The sequence below is a fragment of the Physeter macrocephalus genome, chromosome 7, assembly GCF_002837175.3.
Source record: "Physeter macrocephalus isolate SW-GA chromosome 7, ASM283717v5, whole genome shotgun sequence".
In the NCBI taxonomy this organism is placed as follows: domain Eukaryota; kingdom Metazoa; phylum Chordata; class Mammalia; order Artiodactyla; family Physeteridae; genus Physeter; species Physeter macrocephalus.
This window is the reverse complement of record NC_041220.1, coordinates 69,155,692-69,170,521: the sequence shown is the minus strand read 5'-3', so window position 1 is coordinate 69,170,521 and position 14,830 is coordinate 69,155,692. Positions and strand designations below refer to the sequence as shown.

The following is a 14,830-nucleotide window of genomic DNA, read 5'->3' as shown; positions in this document are numbered from 1 at the left end:
TCAGCATTTTTCTGTGTTTGCAAAAGGCACATATTGAATAACCCAATGGAAAGAACATTAGGAAAACTAGGATGGCTAAAGGTTAAAATAATTTTCTGTTCTATTTGCTGTAACTAAAACCTGATTCCTATTTTGGCTATAATTTATAATAAGGGTTTTTGCCCTTGTTACTGTTATTGTTATTGTGTGTATTTTTTATTGATAGTGATGATGTTACATATGTAACTTGCCTGAGTGAGAAATGAAAGGAACAGAACCAAAAGGATCTTCTGGAGGATGGTTATGTGGAGCAGAAAGTGGCTCTACATTCTTATCTGAGGATGCTCTCTCCTCGAGCCTGTCTGCAAAAATAAGATGAAACAAAACAAAAAATAAAATAAAAACAAAACGATCTTTAAATTTAAAAGTGGCATACAGTATAAATAAAAGTAAAAATTAAACAAAGCTTTCTTGAAAAATATGAGATTCAAAGTTCATCTGTTTAAGTATTAGTGGGTAGTCCTGAGTTTAATGCATATTTGTTGCTACAAAGGCAAGTTTAACAGTGTAATCACAGTGCTAGATTTCACTAAATACAATTAACCTAATAAATAACTTAATTTGGTTTATTTAAATACCAGTTGTCTTTAACTTGTAACATATTGGATCTGAAGTTAAACCCAGATTATTAAACAGAGACATATTTGGCAAACTTTCTCTGAAAGCACACATGGAAAAAATATTGCAAATGGTCATTCATTCATAAAATAGGTAAATCCTATTTCTCAATAGCAATAAAAAGTAATTCACTATATGTTACTTCATTTTATGTTATTGTTCATTTCTCATATTACTTGGTTAAACCATTCTCATACATACAAATGCAAAGATATAGATACTTCTCTACTAAATTAAAAGCCTTAACAACAGAATTCATTTTTTCATTCAACAAATAGTTGAGCATCTAGTACGTGTCAGGCACTGTTCTAGACAATGCGCATGCAATAGCAAACAAAAAGAGGACTCCTGCCCTCATGGAGTTTATATGCTGGCATGGAAAAACGACTGATAAGCAACAAGCATGAGAAATAGAGACTGTTAAAGCTAGAGAGAAAAATGTAGAGCAGGGTAAAAGGTAAAAAAAAAAAAATGTAGAGCAGGTAAAAAATGTAGAGCAGGGTAAAAAAGGAATTAAGGGAGCAGACACAGGCTGCAGTAATAAACAGAGTGAAATAGAGTGATTCTAACAGGTACCATGTGAGAAAAGACTCCAAGGAGGCAGGAGTAGATACCTGGGGAAGAACACACCAGGCAAAGGAAGCGCTGGAGCAAAGGCTCGAAGGTGGGAGGAGGTCCGGTATGTCTGAAGAAGATTTAATGTATCCTAATTCCCTAGTAGTGATTATTTTTCCCTGCTCTTAAACTCTGCACATCGCAGGCACTTTATCAGTTGAGAACTTCTGGATTTTTATAAAATGCCTCTCTATCCTCTGATTCTTGGTAATCAAACATATGCTATTAGTGACCCATTTTACCCTTACAGATATTTTAAACATTCCCAGGACTATACTTTTCATGTTTAAGGAATTCTATGGGTAAACTATGCTAGTTTCATTTGAGTTCTAAGGGATAGCAGGATGGGGAGGGAGAATCCAAATAGAATTAGAATTCTTTAAAAATGACTCGTAACTGCAGAGTGAAACAAAAAGCCCGAAGTTAAAGCAGCAATCTCCTAGGACAGTGCGTCTCAAATTTAATGTGCATTCTAATCACCTGGGAGTTGTTAAAATGCAGATTCTGACTGGATGGTTCTGGAATGGATCCTGAAATTCTGCAGTTCAACAGGCTTCCAGATGACATGATACTGCTGGTCCAGGGAGCACAAGCTTGAGAAGGCAAGGCCCTAGAGCCTACAATATCCTGAAAATACTCAATTATTGCTATGGACAACTGATTCTTTAAACACCTTTATGATACAATTATGAGCTTTTATGACTAAAACTAACTCTGCAATATCCACATGAAATTTTAGGTTGTTTAAATTTTTACTTAAAATTTTGTTGAAGCACTAGTTAATATTTTAAGGCAACACATCTGACAACTGATTTATGCACAAATAAAATTTCCAAAACTTAAGAGGTTATTTTCAAATCCAATACAGAAATGGATAACAATGAAAATTTATTTTAGATGTTCTTTTTCAAGGTATTCACTGTATACTTAATTCAGGAAATCAGTAACAAATGCTGACTGTACAATGAAAAAAAGCTTTTTCATATTTTCTTGTCCAACACTTATAAAGAAGTTACTTTCATAGCAACTTTCTGAAAAAATAAGGTTGGAGAACACCTTACATAACCAAGGGTGTCTTTAATTTATTGTGGTGGGAAGCCACAATCAAACTTTAAGGAGAGGCCTAAGATTCAATGAATCACAGAGGATACCTGTGGGTTACCAATTTTATCAGGCCCTGATAAAATTATACTTACATATATATATTTGTATATAAGTATATAGTTTATAGGTACTTAGGTCAAAAATCAGGACCAGATTTCCTTCCTAAACCATCTGCATCATATTTGCCAGGACTCCTGTATAAAATGTATTTATACTCCTGTATAAAACCTGGGTCCTATCACAGACCTAATGAATCAGATTATCTGAGTAGAAGCTTGGGAATCTACATATTAACATATTCTCCAGGTTTATAAACCACTACTGTTCCAATGGTTCCCAGCATATAAAAATGCAAAGTTACCACTAAAGTTCTCTGAATCCTCATGCAGTGATGTGTTATCTCCATCTATCTATGGTAAATTCATGGTAAATGTATAAACAGCACCATGTAGTTACGACAAGAGTACCAATACTATCATGTAGGGGTAAACAAATATTTTTTATATATGGGGTCCCCATAAGTTAAAATATGAAGATACTGTTCCATACGAAGTTCATTTATCCAATTATTTCAAAACAGGAAGCAGAATAAACTCACTATATAATGAATCATGTTCTCATTGTTCCAAAAAACACAGGATCAATTTTTCCATGGAAGATTTTTAAAAAACCATTTAGATTTCTAAAGTTCACATGATAATCTGGGTCCCAGGGCACAAAATAAAAAATAAACATACATATTAATTTTTTAAATTATCAATTACCTATAAATAAAAACTAACAAAATGGTATGTAGAGTTTCAAATACATAGTCACCCCTAAAATGTATTTAAGCTCCATTTTCAAAGAACTGGTTTTCTTTTCATTAGAGCAAAACTTGAGCTTGATTTGTCCAATATAAGAAACTTACCTCTTCCTGCCTTCCCAAAAGAATTGTGTGCTGAATAAAGACAGTATCTTTTCAAGAATTATAATGGATACAAATGGCAAAAATACAGGATTTTAAAGTCCTAAAATCAAACTATTCCATACTATCATCAGAAAATTAATATACTCTAAAAAGTTAATTCAGCAGCTTATATGGATAATGGCTTGAATAGCCAAAAGGTTAAAGAATAAGGTTTAAAAGTACAGTCTTCATCTGATACTTTTGACACTGTTCTAATATACCTGAAAAGTTCTGTTATTCTGCCCTAAAGGAACAGTGATAGGTCTGAATCAGCTTAAAATGGTGAAAGTTAATGTTTTACAACAAACTTACTATATATACAGATGTTTATATCTATTTCATACTGTGGCTTCAGAAAAAAAAACCCCAACACATTCAGTAGAATATGCAAAGCAGCCACAGTCTTTAGTTTCTTCTACTCTTAGTTATTTTGATGCAATTTTAAACAGAAATAAACAATAAATCCACTATCGACAAGAAAACAATATTCCATCAAGTATTACTTTTAATTAACATGTAGAGCTACACAACTATTCAAACAACTGCAACTTAAAAATTTTCCCAAAGCAAACACCTGTATTCTAATTAGTGTTTAATGCATTAAATATTACGACAATTAGATTTCTAAAGTTTACATACTAAAATCTGGATGCTTTGATACAAAAGACCATGAAAAATACAAGCTTAAACTGTAAAAAATATTGAGACTGGCTTTATTAATAATGCTTAATTTCGATTTAATGTTTTAGTATTAAATAGGAACAGGTAAAAAATTTCAAACCATAAATATTGTTACACTGAAAGCAAAAGCAAGAAGAATTTGATTTATATTTTATATGTTAAATCCCTTTGCCAGCTGGATTCAACTGTTCTCTTAAAGATACTAAAAATCAGGTTTCTTTATTACCAATTACTAGTATCTTGGAATTTTAGTATTTCAAAATATAATTTTTAAATTACCTTCTGGAAAATACACACAAGTAAAATATTTCCTAGACAGCATATCTTTTTGCTTTTTTTAAAAAAATAAATAACCACATACCATTTAAAAAATAAAACCTCAAATGGCAATGTTTTATTCTGAACAATCATTACATAGGCAATGCCTATATTTTTAAGGACCATACATAAAAGTATTCAGTTTCTCACTGGAAAGCTGTCATAAGCCAAATATAAAAAATCTCAGACAGGACTTTGAAAAATTGTTGATAAATATCTGTGCTGAGAAACAAGATAAAATTTGATATTCCAAATGCATTGATAATTTATTCATTTTGGAAAAAGTTGATAGGGACAGAGGAACCAACCAGTAATGACCAACAATCAATTTTCATTACACCGTTAGTCCACTGAAACTTAAGGTTCTAGAAGAGGTCTTTTGCCCATCGGTGTAATTTAAACCCTTATCAAGTAGATCAAATATTAGATAACTTATTGGTTGTGAGTGAAATGGGTGCTAAAGATGACTCAATATTACAATAAAGTCAAATCTGGGAGGAAATCTTTCTAAACTATATTCTATACTTTATTGATTTCTTTATAAACTTTATTAAAGACATTTCACTTTTTTGAACCCCATTACTATGAATATCAATTATTAAGGGAAAACCAGACATTTTTCCATCTCTTTCCATGCTGTCATACATCACTTCTGCTGTTGATGTGTTTGCCCACAAAGCCCCTTCTATTTGGTTTTTTTAATTGCCAGCTGAGAAACCTGACAGTTTAGATATAATTTTTAAATGCTGGTTATAGAGCAATAACCTCAGGAGTCAGAGCCCAAAGACTTACACAGAAGGTGAGAAAAGCAGAGGTGACATTTATGGAGTGCCCAGACTCTTTAAAGACATTATTTAATCTTCTTGGCAACCCTATGAAGTAAGCATCATTATACCCAGTTTATAAATGAGTAAGTGAAACAGCAGTTAAGTGACTTAACAGAGTTAAACCTAGTTAAACGACTTGGCCACGTATCAGAATTCACGTTTTCTGGTGCTATGTGCCAATTTAAGTACACTGTCCTTGTGACAGTGATTTCAATAGCTCGGGGACCATCTAGGCAGTTTCCCAAATGGCTGAGTTGCTCCAAGTCTGACCTTCAGATAAAGTTCCTCCTGCACTGCCATTTGGAACTTAGTATCTTTCCATATCTAATGCTGCAATGAAGTCTGAACTCTCTTTGGCATACACATGTGTATACGAACACATACACAAATTACACATGTAATCAGACCTTAAAGTTTGCAAGCAAATAGCTGGTTAAGAGTTTTACATGTTAAATACAATTTTTATGAAGTTAGGTATACATGAGTATTTGTATGCCATTCTTGCCTATGCAAAGTAACTAATAACACTTGGGTGTCACTACAAATTCTAGGGAGCTTAGAATAACATTTTTATAAGGCACAAAAAAAAATGTGAATACTTTACCCATTCCATAAATTGATTTATTTTTTAAAAACAGTCGGGAGGGGAGTGTTCACCCAAAGAGTAGAAAAAACTGATTTAGCAAACCTTAGTTACTATCCTGGTCAGAATACATTAAAATGAATATTTTAATTTTCCCTTTTGCTTTAAAAATAATTCTGTAAATTACAATGATTGGTTACCCCCTGTATCTCCCTACCATCCCCCTAAAGGAAAGAGATATTTTACTTCCTTTTTTAAAAACCTTGCTTTGGGGACCACTCAACATAAATTGTAGGAAAAATGCCAAACAAAAATGTTGTAGTTTAAAACAAATTTTTTTAATAAAAAAATGTAAGACTGGTTTTACCAAAGTCAACAAACCTTTATTAAAGGCTCAGAACTCATTTTTATATCTGCATTTAATCAATTTAATTTTTCATAATCATATAGCCAATATGTAAAATACCAATTTAAATTCCAAACAACTATTCTTACATGAATTCAGGGCATTTATAAACTTTATATAAAATATATACCAATTTGGAACAAAGTACTTCATCTAATAAATGTTCTCATAAGGCCAGTTACCTAAAATAAAATAGAAACTAGGAACTATAACTGGGGACCATCAAGACCGTCTTTTCACATGCAAAATGGGGAAACACACTGGGCACACACGTGCACACACACCCCCCCGCAAGACTCAGAAACCTGACAATTATCTATAGACTCCAGGAGTGAGCTTTTTGCTACTGTTTTGCAACCTCCCCAAAATACTCCATACATACCTTTTCCAAAAAATAACTTCTAAAATATGTATAGCGAGACTTGACATGTATATTAGGTAGTTTAAGAAAAGGCAATGACTGCAAGTAAAAACATTGAGATATCTGATTTTAAATGGAAAAGAATTTATTTCACTTTTGCCATACCAGGACAACAAGGCAGCCCGTTTATGTCACCACTCATTAAAAGGACATTACAAAACATTAACATAATGTAGTAGCCCATGTTTTCTTTCAGGCACTTTCAAAGGGCATCTCAGACCCACAATATCTTCTACTGAGTGTGCAAGAAAACAGAGCTGCAAAATGATTAGTAAGGCAAGATACTAATCTCTCCCTTTTTATTTGAACATTAATTTTCCATTTTTTGGAGATTTCTGAATTAACATTCAAAGATATGCAGTATTTAAGTGCTCAGAATCAGGCTATTATCAGCAATCTTGGGTTTAATAGCTACTATCAAGCAATTGATTTCTAAAGCACATAATATAGTTTGATAGTATACGTAAAAGAAGATGGCCTGAATTTTGCCCTCAAATGCGCAAAAAGAATTTTCTCTTTACCATCCCAAAACAGTCTTTGGCCTTGCTGAATAATTATAGAGCTGTTATTTTACTGTGAAGCAAAATAAGCCTTCAAGTGTCCCTTACTTGATCTTAGAAGGTCAAATTCTCTGTCCAACAGTTCCTCTTCTGTTAACTTGGAGAAATTATCCTCTCCAAAAGGATTCCACCCTGACATATCAGGTGGGTTACTGATGTTCTTCTGATTTGTAATATTTGCAACTGCCTCTTTATCAGCAACTGACCTAGAATAAAAATTAAGAGAGGAAAAAGGAGGAAAAAAATACATTATAATTGAAAATTTTAAAGTTTCCTAGTTCATACTTTATAAATACTTGGAAAAGCAGATCATTTTATTATGATGGAGGTGGCAGTAAGGGCATGGATTGGAAGGAGACCACATGGGATTTGAATCACCTCCATAAAGGTCACACTAGCTGTGTACCCTTGGGCAAGTTCCTTAACTTCTCTAGGTCTCAACTTCCTTATCTGTGAAACAAGAGTAGCAGTATCTACCTCATAGGGTTACTGAGAAGATTAAATGATTTAATACATGTAAAGCAGAGAGAACATAAATAAATAAATAAGCACTCATTAAATATTAACTATTATTTATCATAGTGAATAAACCTTAAAGTGAAAATCAGTTGCCATATCAAACAGTATCACTCTAAAATCACTATTGACTAAGGTGATTTTATGTCCTGGTTATGCTGAGAGACACCACAATAATTTTCCCTTTGACAAAGACATTCTCTACATAGCTATCAACAAAAGGTGAGCTGCTAGAATTGTTTTATGAATTGCCTAAAACTAGAGGAGGGTTATTTTCTATATAATAAATTATTCATGGTGTTTAAAATATCTATAGTCTGGAGCCTAGGACTACTGGTTCTATGAAAGTTATCCAATAGGCCTCTTGGCTTTTAATAGAAGATTAGAGTTTAAAGCCTTCTTAACCTAAGAATACCTGGGTACCTCTCCCTCAACCCAGCCTGGAAATACAGCATAGGCACGAGGCAGTATAACAAAGTTGTCAAGTTCATTTAATAATTCAGATCCAGATCTTCTAACACTGGTAATGGAGGTAAAATCTCTATGTGCTTCTAAAGAAGTATCTCAATTTTGCAAGCCTTGACTCATCCCCTTAAATTCACCTTCCCCTTGGGAGCTCACTTCCATTGCCACCACACAGATCTTGAAAGGGAAGAAAGGGCAAAAGTTGCCCATTTAATCCCCTAGCCCAAGCCCCTTCAGTATAGCTGAGCCAAGAACAGAATGTTTAAACACTTACTGAAAGCTAGAATTGGCCAATAGTAGATAGTCTTTCTAGTAAATATAACTTAGGTATCTTAATAATAAATGTAATTCAGTTTAGAACTCACTCTAGGAATGCACCAACTGCCAAAGTCTAAGCCTGCCTCCATATGAAGGAATCCCATCTCTAATTCCAAAACTACCTTTAAGGACTTTCCGAGTTCTAGAAACACAGATAAGAGAGGTTAAAACTCAAAGAGAAGTGGGCATTCCCCTCCTGCCTGTCAATGATCCTTTTACAACTTTAGGATTCCCTATCTGAATCATCTTCCTCCTGGTCCTGGAATGAATTTATGGATTCTTCTTCACAGACTGTAACTCAATGGGGGGTGTCACATTAACCTACACTTCAAACACATGTTAAAATATGTCTGCAAGTCCTTTGACACTCCTCCCTTCAAAGGGTGGAACCAAATTCCCCTGCCCTTGAATGTGGGCTAGATCTAGTGACTCAATTCTAACAAATGAAATATGGTGAAAGTGCCAACGTGTGACTTCTGAGACTAGATCATAAAAGGCATCAAAGGTTCCTCCTTGTCCTCTTTTTTGGACCACGTGTTCTGGAAGAAACCAGAATAAACAATTCCTTGTTCAAAACAGTCTTTGATTTTGCCAAAGAGAATACTCAAGCAGCCTTTTGGAGAGATCCACGTGACAAAAAAGTGAGGCCTCCTGCCCAAAGCCATGTGAGTGACCTTACAAACCGATCCACCAGTACCAGGCAAGCCTTCAGTGGACTGCAGCCCCAGCCAACATCTTAACTGTAACCTCATGAGAGACCCTTCCCTGGTCATAACCATATAGGCAAGCTACTCCTAAATTCCTGATCCAAAGAAAGTGTGTGAGATAATAAATGTTTATCATTATTTTAAACTACTAAGTTTGTCAGACAAAGAATGTCTTAACTTATAAGCTAATAATTTTCTTAGCCTTAAATGCTGCTGGATGTTGCTAAGCCTTATTTGCAAATAGCAGTTAGTAGAATTAACTGATGGAAATGGAAAGAAGGATGGAGATGCAAAGGGGTCAGGAGAGAGGACTAGTAAAAGAAAAAAAGGGAACTCTAAGATGGGCTCTAAATTAATTCAGGAGCCACTTAGTGACTCCACACCATGGTAACACCCACTCCCACAATAATTTCCTCTGTATTCAATGGAAAAATACTTGCCTATTGGCACTATAAGAGGAGTCCATTATGGTTCCAACCTGAGCTGGAAGTGATGAAGTGTAGGACACTAAGGCCGGTGAGAACTCTTGAGGGGAAGTGAGATATTCTGGTGATGCCTGTTGTTGAGACTGCTGATGTTGAGCTAGCATTTGCTGCTGCAAGAAAGCCTGCTGATACTGCTGCATCTGAAACAAAAAATGCCATTATACAAAAAAATGCTCAAGGTCAGTAAAGCACTGTCAGCGTTGCACCTATTTACTATGCTCCTTCCTTTTCACACTGGCAACAAAATCAGAAACCTGAAAAACAATTTTTACCTGAAGGAGTGGCTCGCTACTAGAAAACTACAAGATGAAATAAATATATTTAAGAAGTTGTTTAACTGGACTTACTGTGGTGATCATTTTGTAATATATACGAATATGGAATTATTACGTTATCTCAGGTAGACAGTTTCCGGTACACGAATAAAATCTTATGTCAATTATACCTCAATTTTAAAAAAAAGGAACTGGAAAGTTAGGGTCACCTGGCAGGATTCAAAAATTCGCCTTTAAATAGTTTAAGAAAAAATGATATGGTAGTTTAAAGTCACTTGGTATAGCGGTTGCTGTAAAAACAGGTCAAACTATTCTCTGAAGCAAATGCAACTTTCCTTTGGGTTTCTTTTCTTTTCTTTTCTTCAACAGACATTTGCCAAATGAGAGAGACATATGACAAGAGATCCTGGGTAACCAATCATCTCCTTATACTATCAGATAAGATGTGCCAGATCCACGTTCAGCCCAATGTAAAGCTGCTTAAGAATACATAACTGAGGGCTTCCCTGGTGGCGCAGTGGTTGCGCGTCCGCCTGCTGATGCAGGGGAACCGGGTTCGCGCCCCGGTCTGGGAGGATCCCACATGCCGCGGAGCGGCTGGGCCCGTGAGCCATGGCCGCTGAGCCTGCGCGTCCGGAGCCTGTGCTCCGCAACGGGAGAGGCCACAACAGAGGGAGGCCCGCATACCACAAAAAAAGAATACATAACTGGCTTTGATAAAATACATGTTAATAAACTAACTTGAGTTGATTCTGAATTATTAAATTCTGAATAATACTATTCGTACTGTGAATTCCAACACTGGAATGTATATTCAGAGAGAAATCTCTAGAAATTACATAACGCTTACCATTGTAGGATACTGTGATGCGGAAGGTTGCGGTTGATATACTGAATGCATTAAAAACTGTTGTTGAAGTATCTGTTGCTGTTGCACTGCATGCTGATACTACAATTGGAAACACAAACTCATCAGTATTACTCATGCCTTTTTTTTTTAGGTATTGATCTTACCATAACAATGACTTGGGTACTCAATAGTCCAAACACTAATGTAAGATACCTATAGTCAGTAAGTGACTATAACTTAAATCAGCTTATTGGAATTGGTTTCAAAATTATCAATGAAACGTAACAGATTCAACTAAAACCATCTCCAGCACAGTTTAAGGATGCCTGGAAGAAACCTAAACCTAAACACGTTTACCAGCTGATGAAGACCCCTGAAGTGACCTGTGTCCAGGAACCATTACAGTAAATTCCCATGCTCCTCTGTCTCCCCTTCAATGATACCTTCTGGCTATCCAATGGCACCCCTATTTAACTATCCTCCACTCTGGGTCTATCAGTCAAGACCAGAGGACGGGTATACCCATGAGAAGTAGCATGCATATAATTGGCTCAAAAATAGTTCAGGAAATGATGGAAGGACGATGATGACAGTCATTAAATTTAAAATAGTTTAGTGAAACTAGAGATGCACAGGTTCTCATGAGGCAAAGGACAGACTAGAACTTAAGGTCATATTTTTCTATGTCCCTTCCAACTCTTAAATGCCAACCCTACAGACATACACATACACACACACACACACCCAACACAGGCAAAAAAAGAAAAAATAAGAACAAAAACCCAAGACAATATTACTTCTGAAAGTCTAATATCGCCTTTCCAACAATAACATTATTAGTCTATATATATGAACTCAAAATGTAACCTGAAAAAGATAATATTCATCATAAATTGCAGTACTTATTTGCAATTCCAAACGACTGGGTGAACATCCTTTGCTTCATAAAGCCACGATACAACCTATTACAACAGGAGTATTCTTGAGTATCTCACAGAATACAAATAAAATATATATTCTTTTTTTTTTAACATCTTTATTGGAGTATAACTGTTTTACAATGGTGTTAGTTTCTGCTTTAAAACAAAGTGAATCAGTTATACATATACATATGTTCCCATATCTCTTCCCTCTTGCGTCTCCCTCCCTCCCACCCTCCCTATCCCACCCCTCTCGTGGTCACAAAGCACAGAGGTGATCTCCCTGTGCTATGCGGCAGCTTCCCACTAGCTATCTAATTTACATTTGGTAGTGCATATATGTCCCTGCCACTCTCTCACTTCGTCACAGCTTACCCTTCCCCCTCCCCATGTCCTCAAGTCCATGCTCTAGTAGGTCTGTGTTTTATTCCTGTCCTACCACTAATCTCTTCATGACATTTTTTTTTCTTAGATTCCATATATATGTGTTAGCATACGGTATTTGTTTTTCTCCTTCTGACTTACTTCACTCTGTATGACAGACTCCAGGTCTATCCACCTCATTACAAATAACTCAGTTTCATTTCTTTTTATGGCTGAGTAATATTCCATTGTATATATGTGCCACATCTTCTTTATCCATTCATCTGTTGATGGACACTTAGGTTGCTTCCATGTCCTGGCTATTGTAAATAGAGCTGCAATGAACATTTCGGTACATGACTCTTCTTGAATTATGGTTTTCTCAGGGTATATGCCCCCCAGTAGTGCGATTGCGGGGTCGTATGGTAGTTCTATTTGTAGTTTTTTAAGGAACCTCCATACTGTTCTCCACTTTTGGCCGCGTTGGGTCTTCACTGCTGCGCGCGGGCTTTCTCTAGCTGCGTCTAGCAGGGGCTAATCTTCGTTGCAGTGCTCAGGCTTCTCATTGCAGTGGCTTCTCTTGCTGCGGAGCGTAAGCTCTAGGCATGCAGGCTTCCGTAGTTGTGGCATGTGGGCTCAGTAGTTGTGGTGCACGGGCTCCAGAGTGCAGGCTCAGTAGTTGTGGCGCACAGGCTTAGTTGCTCCCTTGATTGGAGTCTGAGATGATGGCCCGGTAGACCAGGTTCCGGTGCAGGGCCTGCTGGTACTGGGTGCACTCACCGCCTTGCCCTTGCTCTGGTAGTCCAGGATGAACTGGATCAGGCGGTGGTTCTCATCTAGCATCTTCTGCGTGGTTTGCTGCATGACTTCCCCTTTGCCTCTCTGCCAGGCGAATGTGAAGGCCACCAACATGGTGGCGGGTGCCCCATTATAGTTTTTATTTTATTTTATTTTATTATTATTTTTTTTTGTGGTATGCGGGCCTCCCCCCGCTGGGGCCTCTCCCGTTGCGGAGCACAGGCTCCGGACGCGCAGGCCCAGCGGCCACGGCCCACGGGCCCAGCCGCTCCGCGGCACGCGGGACCCTCCCAGACCGGGGCGCGAACCCGGCCCCCCCGCCCCGGCAGGCGGACGCGCAACCACTGCGCCACCAGGGAAGCCCTACATGTTCTTTTAATAATCAGGAAACTGAGCAAAATGTTTACTTCAATCTACAGTTCAAAGTACCCATGATACAAAAGGGAATTCACTGCTATTCAAGAGCGGCATGAATTCCACAACAGTACTTCTGTACCTCAAGTAACAAAAGAATCACCTGCTGCATATAAGCATCCTGAAGTAGCTGCTGCTGCTGCTGAGGATGACGATGCTGCAGATGAAGCTGCTGCAATCTCCAGTCTCCCTGCTGTAGCTGCTGAAGTACTCGATGCTGCTGTGGAGGCTGCTGAGTGGGCCCCTGACCCAGTAAAATCTCAGGGCCATTTCCAGGTCTCAGCGCTCCTAAAAGAGGTTTCCGAAAACTTACATTAACATACTCATGACTTCAATAAAATAGCTGCATTTCAAAACACGCATTCCAATAATCATAAACCAAGGCATTCATACCCTTATCTTATAGAAACTTCCATGTGCGTATAGTCTAAAGGGATTATTTACTATAATAAAAGTACCCATGAAAGTTAATTTTGTCAGTTACAACTCATGAACAAGTCAACATCTTAGAAACACTTAATCTTTCACACTTCATCTCTCCATGAACACACCAACCATGCCAATTTGAAATGTTCCACATTTCTCAACCGTATCATGCACCTTCATGAGTTTGCATCTTTGCTGACATGACTCTCTGTCTAGAATGCCACTTTCCACCCACTGCAACTCTTCTTACCTTTAAAGTTTATCTCAAATCTCTCTTCCTTCTTCCTTCCTTTAGTGCTTCCACTCAGTTTATAACATTTCTTTTTGCCTTGCACATATTAATTGTTCACATGGTTATTTCCTAACTGAAGGATGGGGTGAAGACTTATTATTTCTTTTAGTGCCCCAAAGAACTTTTTACATAACAGATGTTCAATAAATGCTGCTGTAGTGAATCTACTAACACTGTCTCCTAAATGGGCATTTTTTAATAAGCTTTATAAATTTTACCATAGGAAATTCCTATGAATAAACGTTTGAAATAACCAAAAAAAGATGAGACAGACAACTTCAAAAAGAGGAAATGCAATATACTATAATTTCTATATTCTCTTCCAACAAGTTACCATAAATTCAAATATGATTCTTTAACACTAAGGGGAGAAAAGGAGGGAGAGTGCAAGAAGAGAGAGAGAAGGATTCTTTCTCATCAATGTTAATGTCTTCAAACCTCCACAGGCCTTAAGAATATACAATGGAGAAAAGACAGGCTCTTCAATAAGTGGTGCTGGGAAAACTGGACAGCTACATGTAAAAGAATGAAATTAGAACACTCCCTAACACCATACACAAAAATAAACTCAAAATGGATTAAAGACCTAAATGTAAGGCCAGACACTATCAAACTCTTAGAGGAAAACATAGGCAGAACACTCTATGACATAAATCACAGCAAGATCCTTTTGGACCCACCTCCTAGAGAAATGGAAATAAAAACATAAATAAACAAATGGGACCTAATGAAACTTAAAAACTTTTGCACAGCAAAGGAAACCATAAACAAGAAGAAAAGACAACCCTCAGAATGGGAGAAAATATTTGCAAATGAAGCAACTGACAAAGGATTAATCTCCAAAATTTACAAGCAGATCATGCAGCTCAATATCAAAAAA

The 14,830-nt window shown here is 36.7% G+C and overlaps 1 protein-coding gene across 1 annotated transcript in view; it reads right to left on the bottom strand.

Moving 5' to 3' along the window:
• BMP2K (BMP2 inducible kinase) overlaps positions 1-14,830 on the bottom strand; it is a 143,869-nt gene that overhangs the window by 19,990 nt on the left and 109,049 nt on the right. The window contains exons 12-15 of the mRNA XM_024115354.3: positions 10,738-10,836; positions 9,568-9,752; positions 7,170-7,327; positions 231-341 (exon numbers count right to left, since the gene is read on the bottom strand). Of these exons, the coding sequence (XP_023971122.1) occupies positions 231-341; positions 7,170-7,327; positions 9,568-9,752; positions 10,738-10,836 (553 nt within the window). The remainder of the gene's footprint in view (positions 1-230; positions 342-7,169; positions 7,328-9,567; positions 9,753-10,737; positions 10,837-14,830) is intronic.